This window comes from Zootoca vivipara, chromosome 16, assembly GCF_963506605.1.
Source record: "Zootoca vivipara chromosome 16, rZooViv1.1, whole genome shotgun sequence".
NCBI lineage: Eukaryota > Metazoa > Chordata > Lepidosauria > Squamata > Lacertidae > Zootoca > Zootoca vivipara.
The window spans coordinates 35813352-35832074 of NC_083291.1; the positions used below are offsets into that span (position 1 = coordinate 35813352).

Consider the following 18723-nt stretch of genomic DNA (forward strand, 5'->3'; position numbering starts at 1 on the left):
CCTGGCATCCAAAGATCTCCATGTGGTCGCATTTGCACCAGCGCTAATAGTGAAACAAGCCTGGCACCCGGCTAATTTCTAACACAGATCAGACGCTGCACATGTGTGGATGGAAACCAGGGAATTCTTGCAGTCATCCCCCATCCCATTCCTGATACTGGGGTGCTGAAGTATATCCTGTTCCTGTACAGCCTTTCTTGGATTACTATGCATTAAGAGGGCATCATTAAAAAAGAGAATGTTAAAATGCCTAGGTAAGCCACAAAAAAACCTAACATCTGGCTGGTTGATACCAGCAGCCACAAATGCATCAGGGGAAATTTGGGGGGGGGAACACAACGCTTTGGTGGCTAGAGGAAAATTAGGGAGAAATAAACCCACATTCTCGTCATGTAAACTCTGGATATTTACTAGTTAGAAGTCCCTAAAAAAGCCACATCCTCTAACCAACTTGCATAGCTGCCAAGTACCCAGTTTTCCCCGGGAAACCCCTGTTTTTACTTACCTTTTCCCGGTGGTCCCCTGTATCACTTCGTCTCCCGTTCTTCTCTGTTATTTTCTCCTGCCATTTTTCTCCTGCCATTTTTTTCTTTCTGATTTGCCCTTCTATGGGCACAAAAAATGGCCACCGCCAGCTTCAAAAGTCAAGTCGCATCTACGCACGACCGGAAGTGCGTAGACGCGACTTCCAGTGTCGGTCATTTTTTGTGCCCATAGATGGGCGGGGCGACACCGGAAGTTGTATCAACGAACTTCCGGTCATGCGTAGATGCGACTTTTGAAGCCGGCGGCGGCCATTTTTGGTGCCCATAGAAGGGCAAAGCGACACTGGAAGTTACGTCGACGCAACTTCCAGTGTCACACGGCTGCCGGTCCCGGATTCTGCAGTCCGGGACTTGGAAGGTAAGCCAACTTGGCAGCCAAAGAAATCACCGATCCTTTCTATCCTTTCCTCCTTTTGTTTTTGCTAAGATCACTTAATCCTCAAATGACAATCTGAACCAAACCAATTTATCTAGCAGAAGATGCACAATGTAGTGACTGGCACTCACCAGAGAGAATTCGAACAGCACACAAAAACCTGAACATGCACCAGCAGATCTTTAGGATTCTGCCACAGGTAACTAGCAGGTTTCTTTGTACCTAATTGGGGCAAAATGCAGTTACCTCACTAGAGATGACTGGTCGCCGAAAAGTCAACAAACTTCCAATTTCTTTATAAATCATTTCTTACGTAACGGATAGTTAGTCAGCTAACTCCAACGTTGTCTCCCAACACTAAAGACTGGCAGTGGGTTATCCAATATAAACATGAAAAGTACATGTCTTTTTAATTAGAGTTCACTGATTCAGTCTGGAGATAACTCATACCTGCAAGATGGGAATCATTGCTGAATGACAGCAATCAATAAACTATTAAATTGACTCACTGAGTTAGGACCGCAAGATTTTTCAAACCTGGAATGGCAAGCATGCTGTGTCAAATCACCATGTTGTGATTTGGGCTGGGGTGGGGTGGGGGAATAGCATGTGAAATTTACCCCTTAAAATGGAAACTTTTCAGATTGCTGTTATTCACTGACACTATTCCTATTCAACATAGCTGAGACACTGATGCAGAGAACAAGACCCTGCCCAACACCATTAAAAGCCCATAAACTCCCACTGGGCCCTCAGTGTTCACATATATGGCATTGTCTCAATTTCATGCAGTACAAGCAAGTTACAATTTTCCTACGATGGAGTTCAAATGTGTACATGGCAAGCATATGAGACATTCACACGCTGTTGAACAGTGCACCAGAAATTGTAATTCCAGAATTTCACTTGGGGTAGTTCACTTCTTTTTTCATTGAACCACTTGCACTTTCCAAAAGCCTACACATCAATAAGATGCAAAACCAAACAGCTCTGAGTACACAAACTCAGAGCAGTTAATATGGGATGCAAAGGGTTAAGTGCAGTCAAGTCACAACAGTTCCTAGAGTGTCCACTAAGAGGAACTCACCTGGAGGGACACCTGACTAAGTTCAGTTCCTGTTCCTCCTGATATGCAAATGAGATGGATTAGCTGGCAGACAAAAGCCCCTAGCCAGCAGCCATTCTCTCTCTTAGCCTTTTCTCCTTCAACGGGAACACATCTCCACAGAATCTCCAGTTAGGATGGTTCTCCCTCTTGGCCTGCTGCCAAGAGAGAGACCAAATGGAGCCTCACTTTACTCAGTACTCTCCAGATGTATATATTTGTAACTTTTCTACGTAAACCTGCCTTTCTGAGATTATACTGTTAACTCAGGATGCCATGTGAGTAAACTCTATCTTATTTTGATACTATTGTGTCGTGTATTTCTTTTAAGAGGGACAAAGGGGATTTGCCAGGAAGTATAATATTGAAGTATAATATTGTTGCAGAGGTTCTAACGAACCTAACGCTCACGTTTTGCTGCGCACAAAAGGGGAATGTCACTCTGCTGATATTGGAAGCTTGCTAACACAAGCTTGGATAGGATCTATCTAATAATATATCCTAATCCACATCCCTAACATTCCCACAGTTAATACATTTATTTCCAGGTGTACTAAGCTGCAACTCTCTTATCTGTAGAGGATATCAGGAACCGTTCGGAAATACCAGCACATGTTTCCCCCCACAAGAGAATGAACGATCTGCAGGCACATGGAGCTCTGGCGTCTCTATCAACAGGATGGCTGTGTTTACCTCATTCAGTTCAGTTCAGTTCCAGTCTGCTTCTCTGCTAGCAGACTTCAAGATTTTCCAGATAGCAGCCATGTCAGCCAGAAGCCAGCCCTCATGCTCAGCCAAGTATAGTTTACATGCCCCGAGTAGAATGCTCAAGGGTCACAACCCTGATCTACCACTCCAACCAGGCCATGACTCAGTTCACATGTCGCGGTAAACCACAGTTAATGGCTTGCCACGAATGTCCCCCCGAAAGGCTCTTTCACTCTTCCCTCCTAACACCACAATCTCTGGCTTCTTCTAACGTCCTAACAGCAAGTCACAATCTGTAGGCGATGCATGGTTTTTTTTGCTTACTGATCAGTCTGTTGGAGAGAAACAAAACACAATTCTAGATTTGGACACCCCGTAAAACCAGGGAATGTGGCTGTTACCTCTGTGCATGAGCAGAGGGAAGCCAAAGAACTCTCTTGACCACAATCAGAATAAACTACAGTTTACTGTGACATGCAGATGGGGGTCAATGCAGTCTTGACCGCAGAATCAAGGCTCAGAGTCATCCCAAACATTGTTTTTACAGTGCAATGGCAGGATAAATTACCTTAAACAAAAACAAGTAGACAGTAAGTAGGGGGTTGGGTAAGCTTTAAAAATAAAACATTTCTTTTTATCTGTTTAGTTGTCTAGGTTTCCTACATTATGATGGAAGGAATTATATGTGATGAGTAACAAGTAACTAAAGAGTTAACTGTGTACTGTAGCACCTGACCACTGAGGAATATCATGTTACAGAATGTACCAGAAGTGTTTCTGTATGTAGCAGTTGGTTTCGTTTCTGCCTGGGAGACGGTCGCAAGATGTCTGCGCTCTCACCAGGTTGTTTGTTATTTTCTCTCTAGAATAAACTTAAGTAGTTATTAGAACACTTTGGACTCTGTGTGTTCTTAAGAGGCTTTTTATCCAATGGCTATACAAGCTTTCGCTGTGTGAGAAGAAGAACTCTGCTGTGTGTGTGTTTTACTGCCAGCCCGGTTCTACGGAAGCAGAGAAGCGGAGAGGAAGCGCGCCGGGCGATAATCAGAGGCTCCTAATTGAGTCATAAACAACTCAACGGAGCCCTATACCCGTCACAGGTTATGGGTCATAGAACCTAATCAATCACCAAAGCAATAAAAGGTGATTGCAGCTGTAAAAGCCTTGGAGAAAGCCGGTGTAAAGAGCTAGCTGGGAGAAACCTGTTGTTTTGCAGTCGGCAATCAATAGATGCACTCGCTAGCAGGAAGACCCTGTACCAGAAGGCTGGGATCCGCAGTCTACCCGGAGGAGCAACGTGAGCTATTCTGAGTGAGTACACAGACACGGAGCCCGGGGGTGGACAAGATGGCGGAGCAGCTACAGGAGTCATTTGTCGTGCCGTTCCAGAGGTTGAATGGCGACAACTATGCAGAGTGGAGAGAAAGGGCCAGAATGTGGTTGCTAGGAAAGGATTTGTGGACTTGTGTGTTAAATCCTCCAACCCCTGTCGCTGATAATTCAGCAGCTGAAGCACAGAGGTTTGCAGCAGAAACCAGGAAAGACAATAAGGCTCTATGTGCCATTGCCATGAGCTGCGATGCTACACAACTGCCCTATGTGCAAAATGCTGTAAATGCCAAGGAAGCCTGGGACAGTTTGGAAAGGGTCCATCAGAGAAAAACGGCTGGAGCTAAGCTGCATGCTATGAGGCATCTCTTTGAGTTGAGACTGAGACCAGGGCAACCCATTAAGGAGCACATTGCCAATGTGATTGATGCATTCCATAAGCTGCAGCGGCATGAGCTTGTGTTCAAAGAGAAGGAAAAAGTTTATATTTTGCTGTCTAGTTTGGGAAACGCCTATGAACATTTGTGTTTAACATTTGAGTCAATGCCTGAATCTGAACTCACGATTGCTTACGTTTCTGGGCGTTTGGCGGATGAGGAACAGAGACGCCAGAAAGAATCGGCTGAGAAGGGGGGCCGTGGGCGCAGAGAAGCCAGTGGGGGTGCAGTAAAAAGCACTGAGGAATCCACTGTGAGTGCGTGCGCAACAAGGCTTTGTTTTCGGTGCCAGGAGCCGGGGCACGTAGCGAGATTCTGCCCAGCTCCGGAAGCAGCCAAGGTCACTCAGCCAGGTGCCAGGCAACCCAGTGGATGTGGTCATGGGACCAGCCAGCAGCGCCGAGGCAGAGGACGTGGGAAAACTCCAGATAAGCCTGTCAGCCGTCTTTCTGCTGCCTTAGCAACGATTCGAAACAAAGGACAGGACAGTTTCGCTTTTATTATCGACTCAGGCAGCAGCCATCATCTTGTACCGCCTTCAGGACAGATCCTGAACTGCAGGCCACTTGAAGATGAAAAGAGCCTGCATCTTGCTGATGGTTCTTCTGGAACAATTAAAAGCAAGGGTGTTTTTTATATGCAATGCTTAGACACTAACCTTGATGTTTATGTTGTACCAGGCATGGAAAATGGTCTTTTAAGTGTGTCTTGCTTATTGCGTGAGGGTTTTGAAATAAGTTTTGCCAATGGTGTTTGCAAAATTGCCAGAGATGGGGCTGAGCTGGTAAGCGTTACTGTTGGGTCTGATGGTCTGTTTGTCCTAGATGGGAGGGGGCAAGCAGGTGGAAGTAACACTGGTGATGCTCAGGCTAAAAGTGCCAATACCCCAAAGGGCACAGAGGGCGCTATCCATAAGGATTGTATTCATGCTTGGCACAGGAAATATTGTCATATGTCTTTTCCTTATGTGCAAAAAGCCCCTGATTTTGTCAAAGGTTGCAGGTTCAAGCCATGTCAAAAACACCTGCAATGCCGAGCATGTGCGAAAGCGAAGACGAAGAGATGCTCTTATCCGAGGTCTGAGAGGAAGAGCACAAAACCATTTCAGTTAGTGCACTTGGATATTTCTGGGCCTATGTCAACGTTAAGTTTAGGTGGTTCAAAATATGTTTTGTGTCTTCTGGATGATTTCAGTCATTTTTCCTGGGTCATAACACTGAAAGAGAAGGGGGAGGCTGCCAGAGTGATACAGGAGTGGGTAGCCGAAGTAGAACTACAGTTCTCCGTCACTGTCCAGTGTTTTCAGAGTGACAGGGCGGGAGAGTTTTTGAGTGCAGAACTACAAGGGTTTTTCCGAAGCAAGGGAATTAGGCACAGAAAAACCACTCCTTTTAGTCCACAGGAGAATGGTTTAGCTGAAAGGAAATTTAGAACGCTGTCTGAACTGGTGGAGGCAACGTTGTTTGATGCAGGACTACCCCAGAGGTTTTGGGGGGAATGCTATAAATTTGTGAATTATTGTTCAAACCGCGCTTTTAATTCAGTTGTGGACAACACACCCTACTACATGTTGTATGGCAAAGTTCCGAAGGTGCACTATTTCAGAACTTTTGGGTGTGAGGCTTGGGTTCTAATTCCAAAGCAGAAGCGCAGAAAGGGAGGATCAAGATCCAGAAAAATGATCTTCTGTGGTTACGAACCAAACTCAAAGGCTTGGAGGTTTGTACCAGCAGAGGGGGACCAAACCCGCGTTCACATTAGCAGGAGTGCTACGTTCTGTGAACAAGAGGGCTGGAGACGCATTCATGCTAACCCCGAAGTTCTTCTTGACTGGTCTTCAGGTTTTGACCAGGAAGAGGAAACTCAGGTGGCTGATGCTGGAGTTCCAGGTGCTGCAGGACCAGATCCAAGTCAGGCAGCTGGTCCAAGTGGTGTAGCTCCTAGGGAAGTGAAGCAAGAAGTCAGAAGCGCACCGACTTCACCCCAGGTCAAGCCTGGGAAGTACAGCAAACGTGGTAGGTCACCCACTTCACCCAAAGCAAGCCCAGAGGGGGCTGCAAAGCGTAGTAGGTCTCTTGACAGTGCTGCTAGTCCGAGAGAGCCACAGTCAGAGACAAGCAGTTCAGATTTAGAGGGGGAAGATGTGGGACCAAGGCGTTCAAAACGCACCACGAAAGGTAAACCACCTGAAAGGTTTTCAGCTGTCAGTGTATGGGCGAACCTAGCAGTGTGTGAGCCTGAAAGCTTTGAAGAGGTGCAACAGTTGTCAGTGGAGGAAGCTAGGAAGTGGAAAGTTGCAATGGAGAAAGAGTTGAACTCCATGCAATCTCTTGGTGTGTATAGCCTAACACAGTTGCCAGAAGGTAAGAAAGCAGTCAGTTGTAGGTGGGTCTACAGGCTGAAACCCACAGTGACTGGAGAGCCTCAGTACAAGGCTAGATTAGTGGCTAGAGGTTTTACTCAGAAGAAAGGAATCCACTACACAGATGTCTTTAGTCCGACTTCGAGATCGGAATCTTTCAGGATGCTTTTAGCGACTGCAGCGCAGAGAGGCCTAGTGGTCAACCACTTTGATGTGGACACCGCTTATTTGAACTCTGACCTCCAGGAGGAGTTGTACATGTTACCTCCTCCAGGGTTTGAGAGTGACGTGCCAGGTCAGGTGTGGAAGCTGCACAAGTCGATCTACGGTCTGAAGCAATCAGCTAAAAATTGGAATTCATGTCTTGATTCTGTTTTGAAGAGCCTAGGTTTCAGGAAGAGTCTAGCTGACAGTTGTCTGTATCTCAGAGGTGAAGGAGAACAGCAAGAACTGTTGCTTGTCTATGTTGATGACTTGATCTGCTTAGCAAAGAGCCAGATGCAAGTGCAGAAGTTTGCAAAAGAGCTAGGCAAGAGGTTCAAACTCAAGAATCTAGGTGCAGTGAATGTTTATCTGGGTGTGCAGATAGACAGAACTGAGGATGGAAGTTTCTTGCTCAGTCAGAAAGGCAAGATTGAACATTTGCTTGAGAAGTTCAGAATGTCTGACTGTAAAGGGGTCAGAACACCCATGGAGACAAACTTTGTGAAAGAGTCACAAGTGAAGGACAAAGTAGCGTTTGAGAGTCCTGAAGTGTTTCAGTCAGCGCTAGGGAGTCTGTTGTATTTGTCACAATGGAGCAGACCAGATATTGCTTTTGCAGTCAATTTGCTCAGTAGAGAAGCATCGAAACCTAGCATGCATGCTTGGAATGGCATTAAGAGAGTGCTTAGGTATTTGCAGGAGACCAAAGAGTATTGTTTGGAGATGTCAGCGCAAGGTGAGCCACAACTCACTTGTTTTGCAGATGCTGATTGGGCCAATCAGGAGGACAGGAAGTCAGTGACTGGTTTGGTAGTCAAGTTTGGAAATGCCCTGATTGGTTGGCGGTCGCGCAGGCAAAGCCTAATAGCAATGTCTTCCACGGAAGCCGAATTCTGTGCGTTGTCTGCGACATGCACTGAATTGGAGTACTACAGATGTTTGGTCCAGGAAATCTGGGGTGATTGTAGCCAGCCCATCACTGTTTGGGGCGACAATCAACCATCTTTGAGACTGGCGGAGTCTGGACAGTTCAAAGCCAGAACCAAACACTTAGACATCCGCTTCCGAAACGTATGTCAGAGCATACAGGTAGGCTTGGTAAAGTTGAGGTATTGTCCAAGCCAAGAGAACCTAGCAGATGGGTTCACAAAACCCTTGAGTTTCCAACGGCATGGGGAATTCTGTGAAGGGTTGGTTTTGGGGTAAGTTTGGATACCCGCTATCCCCAGTGTTCAGGTGAGAGGGGGTGTGATGAGTAACAAGTAACTAAAGAGTTAACTGTGTACTGTAGCACCTGACCACTGAGGAATATCATGTTACAGAATGTACCAGAAGTGTTTCTGTATGTAGCAGTTGGTTTCGTTTCTGCCTGGGAGACGGTCGCAAGATGTCTGCGCTCTCACCAGGTTGTTTGTTATTTTCTCTCTAGAATAAACTTAAGTAGTTATTAGAACACTTTGGACTCTGTGTGTTCTTAAGAGGCTTTTTATCCAATGGCTATACAAGCTTTCGCTGTGTGAGAAGAAGAACTCTGCTGTGTGTGTGTTTTACTGCCAGCCCGGTTCTACGGAAGCAGAGAAGCGGAGAGGAAGCGCGCCGGGCGATAATCAGAGGCTCCTAATTAAGTCATAAACAACTCAACGGAGCCCTATACCCGTCACATTATATTCATGAATCTTTTATTTCGCCCAGCAGTTATGTGTTTGAATTGCACCTCCCAGTTGCCCAGTACAGATAACTGCAGAGAAGCAGTTAAGTCGACATCTGGAACAGTTGGGATGAAAACTTAAATTAGCTTTTCAAGGGAAAGAGGAGGAAACCTGGTTTTGGGTAATACAGCTTCTATTCTAATTTAAGTTTTCATCCCAACTGTTCCAGATGTCGACTTAACTATATTGCACATACAGTTACAGTTACACCAACTCTCATCTTGGAACAAGCATTCCTCAGGGTTGACCCCAGACATTTCTGCTCCTGAGGCAGAAGCAAGAGGAAGTGGGGCTGGTTGCCTTGACTCATGGTTAGCTCTCTGCGTCCCACATCTGGCGCGATAAAGTGGCCGTGGCCATGTGAAAACTGCAGTTCGGGGCTGCTTTCCAAAGGCTTTCCCTCAAGCAAATCTACACTACAGTGGAACCTCGGTTTACGAACACCTCGGTTTATGAATTTTCGGTTTACAAACGCCACGGACCCACCTGGAACGGATTAATTCACTTTCCATTACTTTCAATGGGAAAGTTCGCTTCAGTTTATGAACGCTTCAGTTTAAGTACTCTGCGGACCGTCTGGAACAGATTAATCCACTTTCCATTACTTTCATTTTTTTTTTAATGATATTTATTCGTTTTTCCCCATCACCAAACCTGAACATTGTTCTTCATGCTTGTATACATATACATATACATACATATACATACACATATACATTTATGTTTGTTTGTTACAATTTTTCGTATCGTATTTCTAATCCTCCTTTCCCAGAGAAAAAAAAGGGAAAGGAGAAAAAAAAGAAAAGAAAAGAAAGTAAATTTTATCTTTGGACTTCCTGTTATCTCCATCAGCATACTCTCCTCTTTTTGTCGCAGAGTGTATATTCAATCCATGCTATCTCTGTTTTTACATATCGTTTGACACTCCTATTTCTTAAGGAAACTGATTTCTGCAAATCCAAACAGATTTTTTCCCTTTTTTCCATTACTTTCAAGGGGAAAGTTTGCTTCGGTTTATGAACGCTTCAGTTTATGAACAGACTTCCAGAACTAATTGTGTTCATAAACCGAGGTACCACTGTACTTGAAATCATAATATATAATATATTATTCAATTCAAGAAAACAAACGAAACAAATGGACTCACCTTTGGGCAACATGAACTCACAGAAGCAGAACCACAAGAGCTGTCAATCATTTAAGAGCAATTTTTTTAAAAAAAAATATTTTAAAAAATGGGGGGGTTCTTGGGGGGGGTCACATAAAACTTTTTGGGGAACATATATGGCCCATGGACTGTGGATCAGCCACCCCTAACCACTGAGTGGAAGAACCAACTGCTATTCAAGCAAGAACATGCCCAGGAAAGGAAAATTATGCCCCTATGAGAGCTTACCACTTTGTTCTGGTCTTCAAAGAAAAGCCTCCCTCCTCTACCCTTTCCCTCCATTTCCCTTTTCTTGTCTTTTTCTTTTTAGGTTTTTTTTTAAAGCTGATGATAGAAACGCCGCCCCCCCCCCCCGATTGACTGAGTTTACTTATATGCTGCTTCCCACAATGAGCTATGGCCAAAGTGGCTTACAGCAATTCCAGAGCCTAGAAATACAGAACATAGAATTACAAATATACAAAATACAGAGCAGGTCGGTAAACTTAAAAAAATGACAAAGATCAGCAAACACAGAATAAATTCAATTATTACAGGGGGAGGGAAACCCACCCACAATCTAGGCTGAAGTACATAATATACCTATACCTATGTACCATAAGGAGCATCTCTACCCCCATTGTTCAGCCCAGACACACAGAGGTCTACCTCAGAGGGCCTTCTGGTGGTTCCCTCATGGCAGAAAGTGAAGGTACAGGGAAGCAGAAAAAGGGCCTTCTTGGTAATGGTGCCCTCCCATCAGATGTCAAGGAGGAAAAAGAACTGTGCAACTTTTAGAAGGCATCTGAAGGCAGCCCTGTATCAGGAAGTTTTTAATGTTTGGTGTTTTATATTTTGCTGGAAGCTGCCCAGAGTGGGTGGGGAAACTCAGACAAATGGGTGGGATATAAATAAAAAATTGTTGTTGTTGTTAAGCAGAACAAGCATCAGCTGACAATGTTCTGGTTCTGGTACTGGACTTGCTCCACTCCAAGCAGCCTGGCTTACATACAGTTAAGAGATGGGGAGTAGATGATATACAGCTGGCATATAGACTAGATCAGACATCCCCAAACTCTGCCCTCCAGCTGTTTTGGGACTACAACTCCCATCATCCCTAGCTAACAGGACCAGTGGTCAGGGATGATGGGGATTGCAGTCCCAAAACATCTGGAGGGCAGAGTTGGGGGGTGCCTGGACTAGATAACATACAGAGGAGGCTGACAGTAGCAAAAGGCAAACGCTGGGGGGGGCAGTAATAGTTAGTCTCTCCCACAGTCTTCTGGAAGTACCTACAACTGCTGCAGGTCTTATTGCTCTTCTTTGAGAGAGAGAAATTGTCTGAAATGTTCGATTTCAGAATGGCAGAGCAGTATAGGCTCTTTGGGGCACAATCCACGGGAAAATTCTCTGGAAGTGAACTGAATCTGTGAAATAGCCTGGAGGATTATTCCCTGTGTGAATCAACCTGAGGGGGTCTATTTGGACTTTCCAACTCGAGACCACCAACATTTATTCAGCCAGACCAAGCCGTGCCCTTATCATAGATACCGGTATTTCATGTTGCAATCAAGCCACCTCTGACTAGTCCAATGGGGTAACTAACTACAGTAGTCCCATTTTCCCCCAAGCAAAATTGCAGGCTGTGCAAAGTCCTCGAAGTGTCACAGAGAATGCTTCACCATAGGCAATATCAGTTAGGCCTACGAGATAGCTGATATTCTTTCTTTCCCCATAGGCCAACTGTATTAAAATAGCCTTCACCCATGCATGAATCATACTTTACATAACAATGCAATAAAAAGCATTGAAAAAAATCTTTCAACTGATCCTCACCAGAACAACTGCAATGCATTCAAGTCTTTCAGGACCTGAGTTTTCAAATATGAGAGCTGAGGGGTCCTTTATCACACCCCAGTTCAAACCAACATGCAGCCATGAATTCGCCAAGTGGCCTTAGGCAAGCCTCAGTTGATTACTGGCCCCTCATCTGCAAATGTAGAGGACAACACTGGCCTACCTTACAAGGCTGTTGCAATTATTGGTGAGGTAATTACACAAGCCTTTTGAACAATTCAAGTGTGCTATATAATTGCAGCCAACTGCCCTTCCTTTCAGTGCTAGAACATTGGTGGACAAGAAGGTTCCAGTCTCCATTCTTAACATCTCTAAGTAGGTCTGGGGAAGTCTCTGGGCCTGATCCACCGGGGAGCTGCTACCAGCCAATGTAGGCAATGCTAAGTTGATGGTCTGACTTCATGTAAGGCAGACTCCTGAGTTCCCCCTATCATTTCCCTCATATGTCTTTGGATTCCAAGGGTGCTAATTGTCCTGTGATCGCCCAGTCATCTATGTTGCGCCCCAACAGCTAGGTACATTCGCACATGCAACAACTTTAGGTTTTTGTTGTGTTTTTTTAAAAAAAATGAAGTAGGACAACATGAACTACAGTTGTGTTGTATGATTCAATCAATTGCAGAAATCACTTTAAAATGCCACACAACAAGAGGGGTGGCAGTTTGAGGGACACAACCAGCATTCTAACACTCAGGGGTTGTTGTTGGGGGTTTCTTTTACACAAAGCCTGTTACACATCTGTTTCAATCAGTGTGTCCCGTTAGCAATGTTCACAGCTCAAGCTGTTAAGGAGAAGATTGCCACAAAGTGCCCAATTTGGGAATTCTGTCCTCTGAACTTTTAATGTACGAAGAAAGAACAGATTGAACACCATTCTGGGGCATAATGCTCTTCCAAAATTGTCTTTAAGGTGTTGGAGGTAGTTAAGAGGGTGGGGGGGGGAGAAAGGTTAATCATAGGAAAAATTATTAATAAAGGGGAATTGGAGGCAATGTTCTCATTCCCACATACCCTATACACTTTGATTTGCTGCTGAAATCTCAGATGAATTTTACTTGAAAAATTTTGAGGCTTTTTAAATTTCTTTTACTCTCTCACAGCCGTACATTTTAAAATGCCAGCGCTGCTCTATTACAACTAATGACTATCTGTGGGCAGTAGATGTCTGCTCTCAGCCAGCCCAAAGGCAGCCTATTTCAAAATAATTTCTATTTCATTGTTTAAAATACGGTACATTGGATTACAAGAGCAAGCTGTCTCTGTTCCCTCAGACAGACAAGGGAAGCACTAGTAGAATTGGACAACTCTACAAGATGCTGAAGGAGAAGGCCTGGAGAGGAGACAATAGGGAAATTGTGTTTTAAAATTTTCAAACTTGCAAGATACTAATTCTAAGCAAATGTGACCCAAATACTATATTGTTCTACCTGTATGTACACATGCCTTAAAAGAAATTAAATTTGCCCAAGCAACCTAAGTTCAACATAAAAAAACAGCTGAATTTTGTATTCTGTGTGAAAATTTGAATGCCTTTATTTTGTATAGTGTAGAATCATATAATCATAGAATCGTAGAGTTGGAAGAGACCACAAGGGCCATCCAGTCCAACCCCCTGCCAAGCAGGAAACACCATCAAAGCATTCTTGACATATGCCTGTCAAGCCTCTGCTTAAAGACCTCCAAAGAAGGAGACTCCACCACACTCCTTGGTAGCAAATTCAACTTCCGAACAGCTCTTACTGTCAGGAAGTTCTTCCTAATGTTTAGGTGGAATCTTCTTTCTTGTAGTTTGAATCCATTGCTCTGTGTCCGCTTCTCTGGAGCAGCAGAAAACAACCTTTCTCCCTCCTCTATAATCTATATGACACCCTTTTATATATTTGAAAATGGCTATCATATCACCCCAGTGTGATCTAGTTTTGCTAACCATGGGGAAGAGCAAAGAGATGTACTTAAACTCATCTGCCTAACCACTAGAAAATATCACCTACACAGCTTCTAAGATTTCAAGGTATTGCCAACATGCTTTTAAACATCAGTTTGCAACCACAAGGACTACAAACTGATATGTGAAACGTAAGATTTTATGTCCAATAATCACACTTTGAAATAAATCCTTCCTTCCTTCCCTCCCTCCCTCCCTCCCTCTTTCCTTCCTTCCTTCCCTCCTTCCACACTGCTGCAGGTTAGACTATTCCCAGCTTCTCTAGTTATCCAATAATGGGAAATGAACTGGGTGACTTTAAGTGGACACAATTATTCATATCCACCTACTGGTTAGAAGACCACATTTGGTCTTCAATGGTTCATCGGTGAGTATATAGACCAAGTCTCCACCTTTAGGATACCTGCCTCATGCCACAGTAGTTGGCTAACAGACCAATATATATGCTTGCTGTGCACCAACTGGACAACAACCCCACTGTCCTTAGCTTATAGAAAGCAAAAAGCTACATATGACTAGTATTATTAATCAGAGACCATAATTCCGTGCTCCAAACAGCTTAAATAATTTTTCAGCCCTGATGCAAGACATACCCACAACTGTTTGCACCACCTACCTAAGCATATGACTGGCATGAGCTTTGTACATTTTGCTAACTTATAAGCAGAAGGCAGCTCTCTGCAATGTGTCAAGGATAAGCAGGCTGAAGGACACCCCCCTCCCCATAAGTCAACCAGAACTCATGTTTGGATGCAATCTCCTGTGGCCATATGGCAGTCCTCTTACTTCATCAACTCCCTCCCTCATCTTCTTCTTCCAATTCTTCTCTCAGCTACATCTAGACATATGTCAGTGTCTTGTGCCAGCTGGAGCTCCCATGTTGGAGCTGCCCATCAGACAAAAGTGGAAGGCAAGGAAGCTTGTCAACAAGAATTAGCACACAGGGGTTGTACGGGCAGCCACCCCCTTCAAAGGAAGGCAAAGGTACTTTCACTACTGCACGCTTAGAAAGCTACTGGTAATGGCTGACGGGGAAGGATTGGTTGGAAAGCCAAGCAGGGGCAGGTGAGCAAATTATATATAGGATTCCTTCCACACAGAAAACACAACTGATGCCATGATTGAAGTTATTCTAGAGAGTGTCCTTGATCAATGAGGCAAGGCAACCGACTAGAAGGTAGACTGCAATCACCTTCACATTCAACATTAGAGGGAGTCTGCAAGAACAGCTGAGCAATCTGCCTAGTGAGAAAATCATTCAATCCCTTTAAATGCATGCTCAGCAGCACAGCATCTCTCAGAAAGAGTTTAGGACGAGTGACTCCTGCTGCAGTGGGTGGGTCTGGAACTGACGAGCCTTTAGATTCCATTACAGTTCTTGCTAATGTTACATGAGAGTGGGTCTTTTCTGTGGTGGCTCCCCGTTTGTGGAATGCTCTCCCCAGGGAGACTCACCTGGCACCTCCATTACATATCTTTAGGCGCCAGACAAAAACGTTCTTCCCCCAGTCCTTTGGCTGATTAAACAATCTATGGCCTTCTAAATGTGTGGGTGGTGTGGTTTGTTATTATGTTCCGTAATTTGTGTTTTTACACTTGTAAACCACTCTGTGATCTTCGGATGAAGGGTGGTATATAAATTTAATAATAATTCCTAAGAGTGAGCTGTGCAGAAGGTATGAATGACGGAAACCAGCTAGTACTGAGTAGTTGAAGAGATGTGGACTATTCAATCACCTTGACCCTGATGTACATTTTCACTCACCCTTTATTCCCTGGCGGGGAAGGGGGGCACCATTTTGTGGTACACCTCCGGTGTCAAAATATCTTGCGTGGCCCTGACAACAGACTCCAGTCCCATCAGCTTACAGGTAATATGAATCATGGCAAGACTAGCACAGGGTTCCTCAAGCCTTTCCGCACAGTTCCACCTGCCGAAGAACTCTTTAAAATGTCAGCCACAGGAACTAACATTGCTTTTTGAAGCAACCAACTAGGCATAACTCCCGGAGCCTAACCTATAGGGGATGACCAGTGGGCTTAACTGGTTTGGTTTGACTTTTCAAACAGGCATTTAGCAGACATTTACCTCCATGATGAGTAAAGCTTTGCAGACTGAGTTGTGTAGATGAACATTACAAAATAGTGAAATTTGAGAGACTAGTAAGCTATGCTTCCCCGCTCCTGATACACAGCCCTAATTTCAGTAGAGTCTGACATTTAACTTACTGTGGAATAAGGCTTGCATGAATTTGGAAGAGCTCATATTTTACCACAAAATAAATAAAGACAACTTGTTCCATCAGATTTCAATTTCCTGAGAGCCTTCTCTCCCCACCCTCCTGTTCAGCCTGTTACAAGATGTTAATTGGATTTTAAAGGAAGCCACACATTGTGGGAGAAGGGCAGTTGCTGAACCAAAGAGGCCACAGACAACAATAAAAGCAAAAAGCACGATTCAACGCTTTCTCTTCTAAAAACAGGAAGTTCTGAGGAAGGGACAGGGAGGCTTCATGCCCATTTGAACTTCCTTTAACAAGCCCTAAACAAAAACCTTCCACTACTTTCGGAAAGCAAGGAAATCAGCTGCCCATATTTTTATTGACAAATTGGTGATTGTGGGGTAATGCCTTCAATGCGCCCCCCCAGCTCTTCCTAAAGGAGGGGTAAGGAGCCAGTGGGGTTCTGCAGGTGATGTGGGGGCTCCAGCCACCACCAGCCAGCCCAGCAACAAGTCCTTTCCCCCCACTGTTGTTCTCAAGAGGGAGGTTGTAGGGTTTGCTCTTTTCCGCACATTGAGCCTCTCGCTTTACATGCCTCTCTCGCGCACGATACATGAATGGGGCTTGGAGTTGTTATTATTAATTAAAATAAAGAACAGGGTCATTTGGAAATGCTGGTTTCATGCCACAGAAACCAGTAGATGAGTTGTATGAGAGAGGAAGGAGCTGCTACTAATTCTCCTGAAGGAAAGACATTATGAGCCATTATTATTGTTTTCATGAACTGTATGGATGAGAGCGAGAAGGTAGCTAAGGCTGTTGAGATTGCCAAAGGATAAACACAATTTTATACCTGCCTAGGGTTCAGGCCCTGTGCCAATTGCACAAACACAAGAAGTTTCTCTGTACTGTTCCTCCGTTTAGGTCAGGCATAGGCAACCTTGGCTCTCCAGATGTTTTGGAACTACAACTCCCATGATCCCTGACCACTGGCCCTGCTAGCTAGGGATCATGGGAGTTGTAGTTCCAAAACATCTGGAGAGCCAAGGTTGCCTATGCCTGGTTTAGGTATATACTGACTGGCAGCAGCTCCTCGGGGTTTCAGGCACGAATCTTTCCCCAAATCTGCTGGCAGGTGTTGGGGTCTGAAGCTGAGACCTTCACTGAGCTAAAGCCCATCCTTACTGGTGCTCTGTGCTGGGCAGGTTATAACTTTAGAAGACACTACTAAAGCAGAGCTCAGCTGGAGTTAAGATTGCACCGGGGGAAGCTGTGAAAGAAGGAGTGCGCCTCTAGGCATGTGCAAAGGGACTCCTGCCCACTTCTCTAAGGAGCAGCTATCGCTTCCCCAGATGCAAACGCTCCAGGCGATGGGCAACGCTAAGCCCCACGGATGGGCAATACTGTTGAAATCAAGCACAAGCCTCAGGGGAACCAAAAAATCTGCGGAGCGGGTCAAGGGGGTGACGCCGTCAAAACACGAAGGGGGCAAGAACCCGGAGCTCAGTAGAAAGCAGCAATCGGATGCGTTTCCCTCGGGTTGCAACAGTCCCCGGTTCCCCGCGCAGCACCCCGGACGCGCGCCCCACGCCCCGCTTCGGAGCCTACCGCTTGCCGGCGTGGCGGCCTCCGCCGCCGCTGCTGGTGGTCCCGTGGAAAGACGACGGCCAAGACATGCGGCATTTCTTCAGCCCCGGCCGGTCGCTGGTGTCCATGGCGTCCGCCCTCTCGATCTGCCGGTGCGGGTGCCTCTCCGTGTCCGAGTAGCCGCGGTGCTTGATCTTGATGGGGGTCCGGGGCTGCCGCCAAAGGTGCTGCGGGGGCTTGAGGGTGGCCTGACCCTCCCGCGGCACGGGCAGCGACAGGGACAGGCTCTTCTTCGAGCAGGGCGGCGGCGGCTCCATCCTGCTGCTCCTCGCCGGCTTCGGACGGAGCTGCCGAGGCACACGGTCGCGGGGGCGGGCAGGTCGCGGGGTGGCCGCGGCGGCGGAGTTAGCGCGCCTCGGTCTCGGTCTCCGGCCAGCAACCCGAGTCGCCGCCCCTCGAGCCCCGGGGAAGCGTCTCACAAACTCCGCCAAGAAGCCGCCACCATCCCAAGCGAGGCTTAGCGCAGAGGCAGCCGCCCAGGGCCCTTCGCGCCGGCTCCGGACGCCCCCTCCATGCTCCGCAGCTACCGGAGGAGACTGGCGGCGCCTGCCGGAACACGCACCGAGCTCAGCCCGCGCCTGGAGCCGACGGAGCGTCCCCGCTGCGCGCGTCTGAGGCGCCGCCGCCGCCGCCGGAGGGAAGGAGGGACTGCGCCGCCGGCGGGGCTGCGGGGAGGGAGGAACCAGCGGAGGCGGAGGGGACGCGTCGAGGGTCGCCGCCTTCACGGCATCCCCCGCTTGGCGAGGCGGCTGCGGCGGCGGCGCCACGAGACGGGCGTGGGCGGGCGTCTCCTTAGGCTCCCGCGGTTCCCCGAGGAAGGCTCCGCCTGCGCGGCAGCCGGCTCGCGCGCGGACTAAGTCGAAGCACGGAGCCGGAGCGGCGGCGGCGGCGGCAGGAGAGCCCCGCCCGCGGCTGCCTGCGTGCGCCCAAGACGCGCCAGTTTTCGCCGCTTTCTCGCGTCCAATGTCGAGCCGGCTCCCTTTCTACTTACAGGTCCACCCCCCTCGACGTACTTGAAAGAACAAGAGTGCCTCTGAGCGTGTACAGAAAGCTTTTCCCGTCAGCAAAGGCCTAAGGACAATCAGCCTTGCTGCGTTAAGTATCAGCACTGGCAGTGCCGGATTTACATA

The 18723-nt window shown here is 46.6% G+C and overlaps 1 protein-coding gene across 1 annotated transcript in view; it reads right to left on the reverse strand.

The window, feature by feature from the left end:
* Window positions 1–18382, reverse strand: part of PDE4A (phosphodiesterase 4A) — a 281007-nt gene extending 262625 nt beyond the window's left edge. The window contains exon 1 of the mRNA XM_035141219.2: window positions 17555–18382. Coding sequence (XP_034997110.2) covers window positions 17555–17850 — 296 coding nt within the window. The 5' untranslated portion in view covers window positions 17851–18382. The remainder of the gene's footprint in view (window positions 1–17554) is intronic.
* Between the last annotated feature and the right edge of the window lie 341 nt (window positions 18383–18723).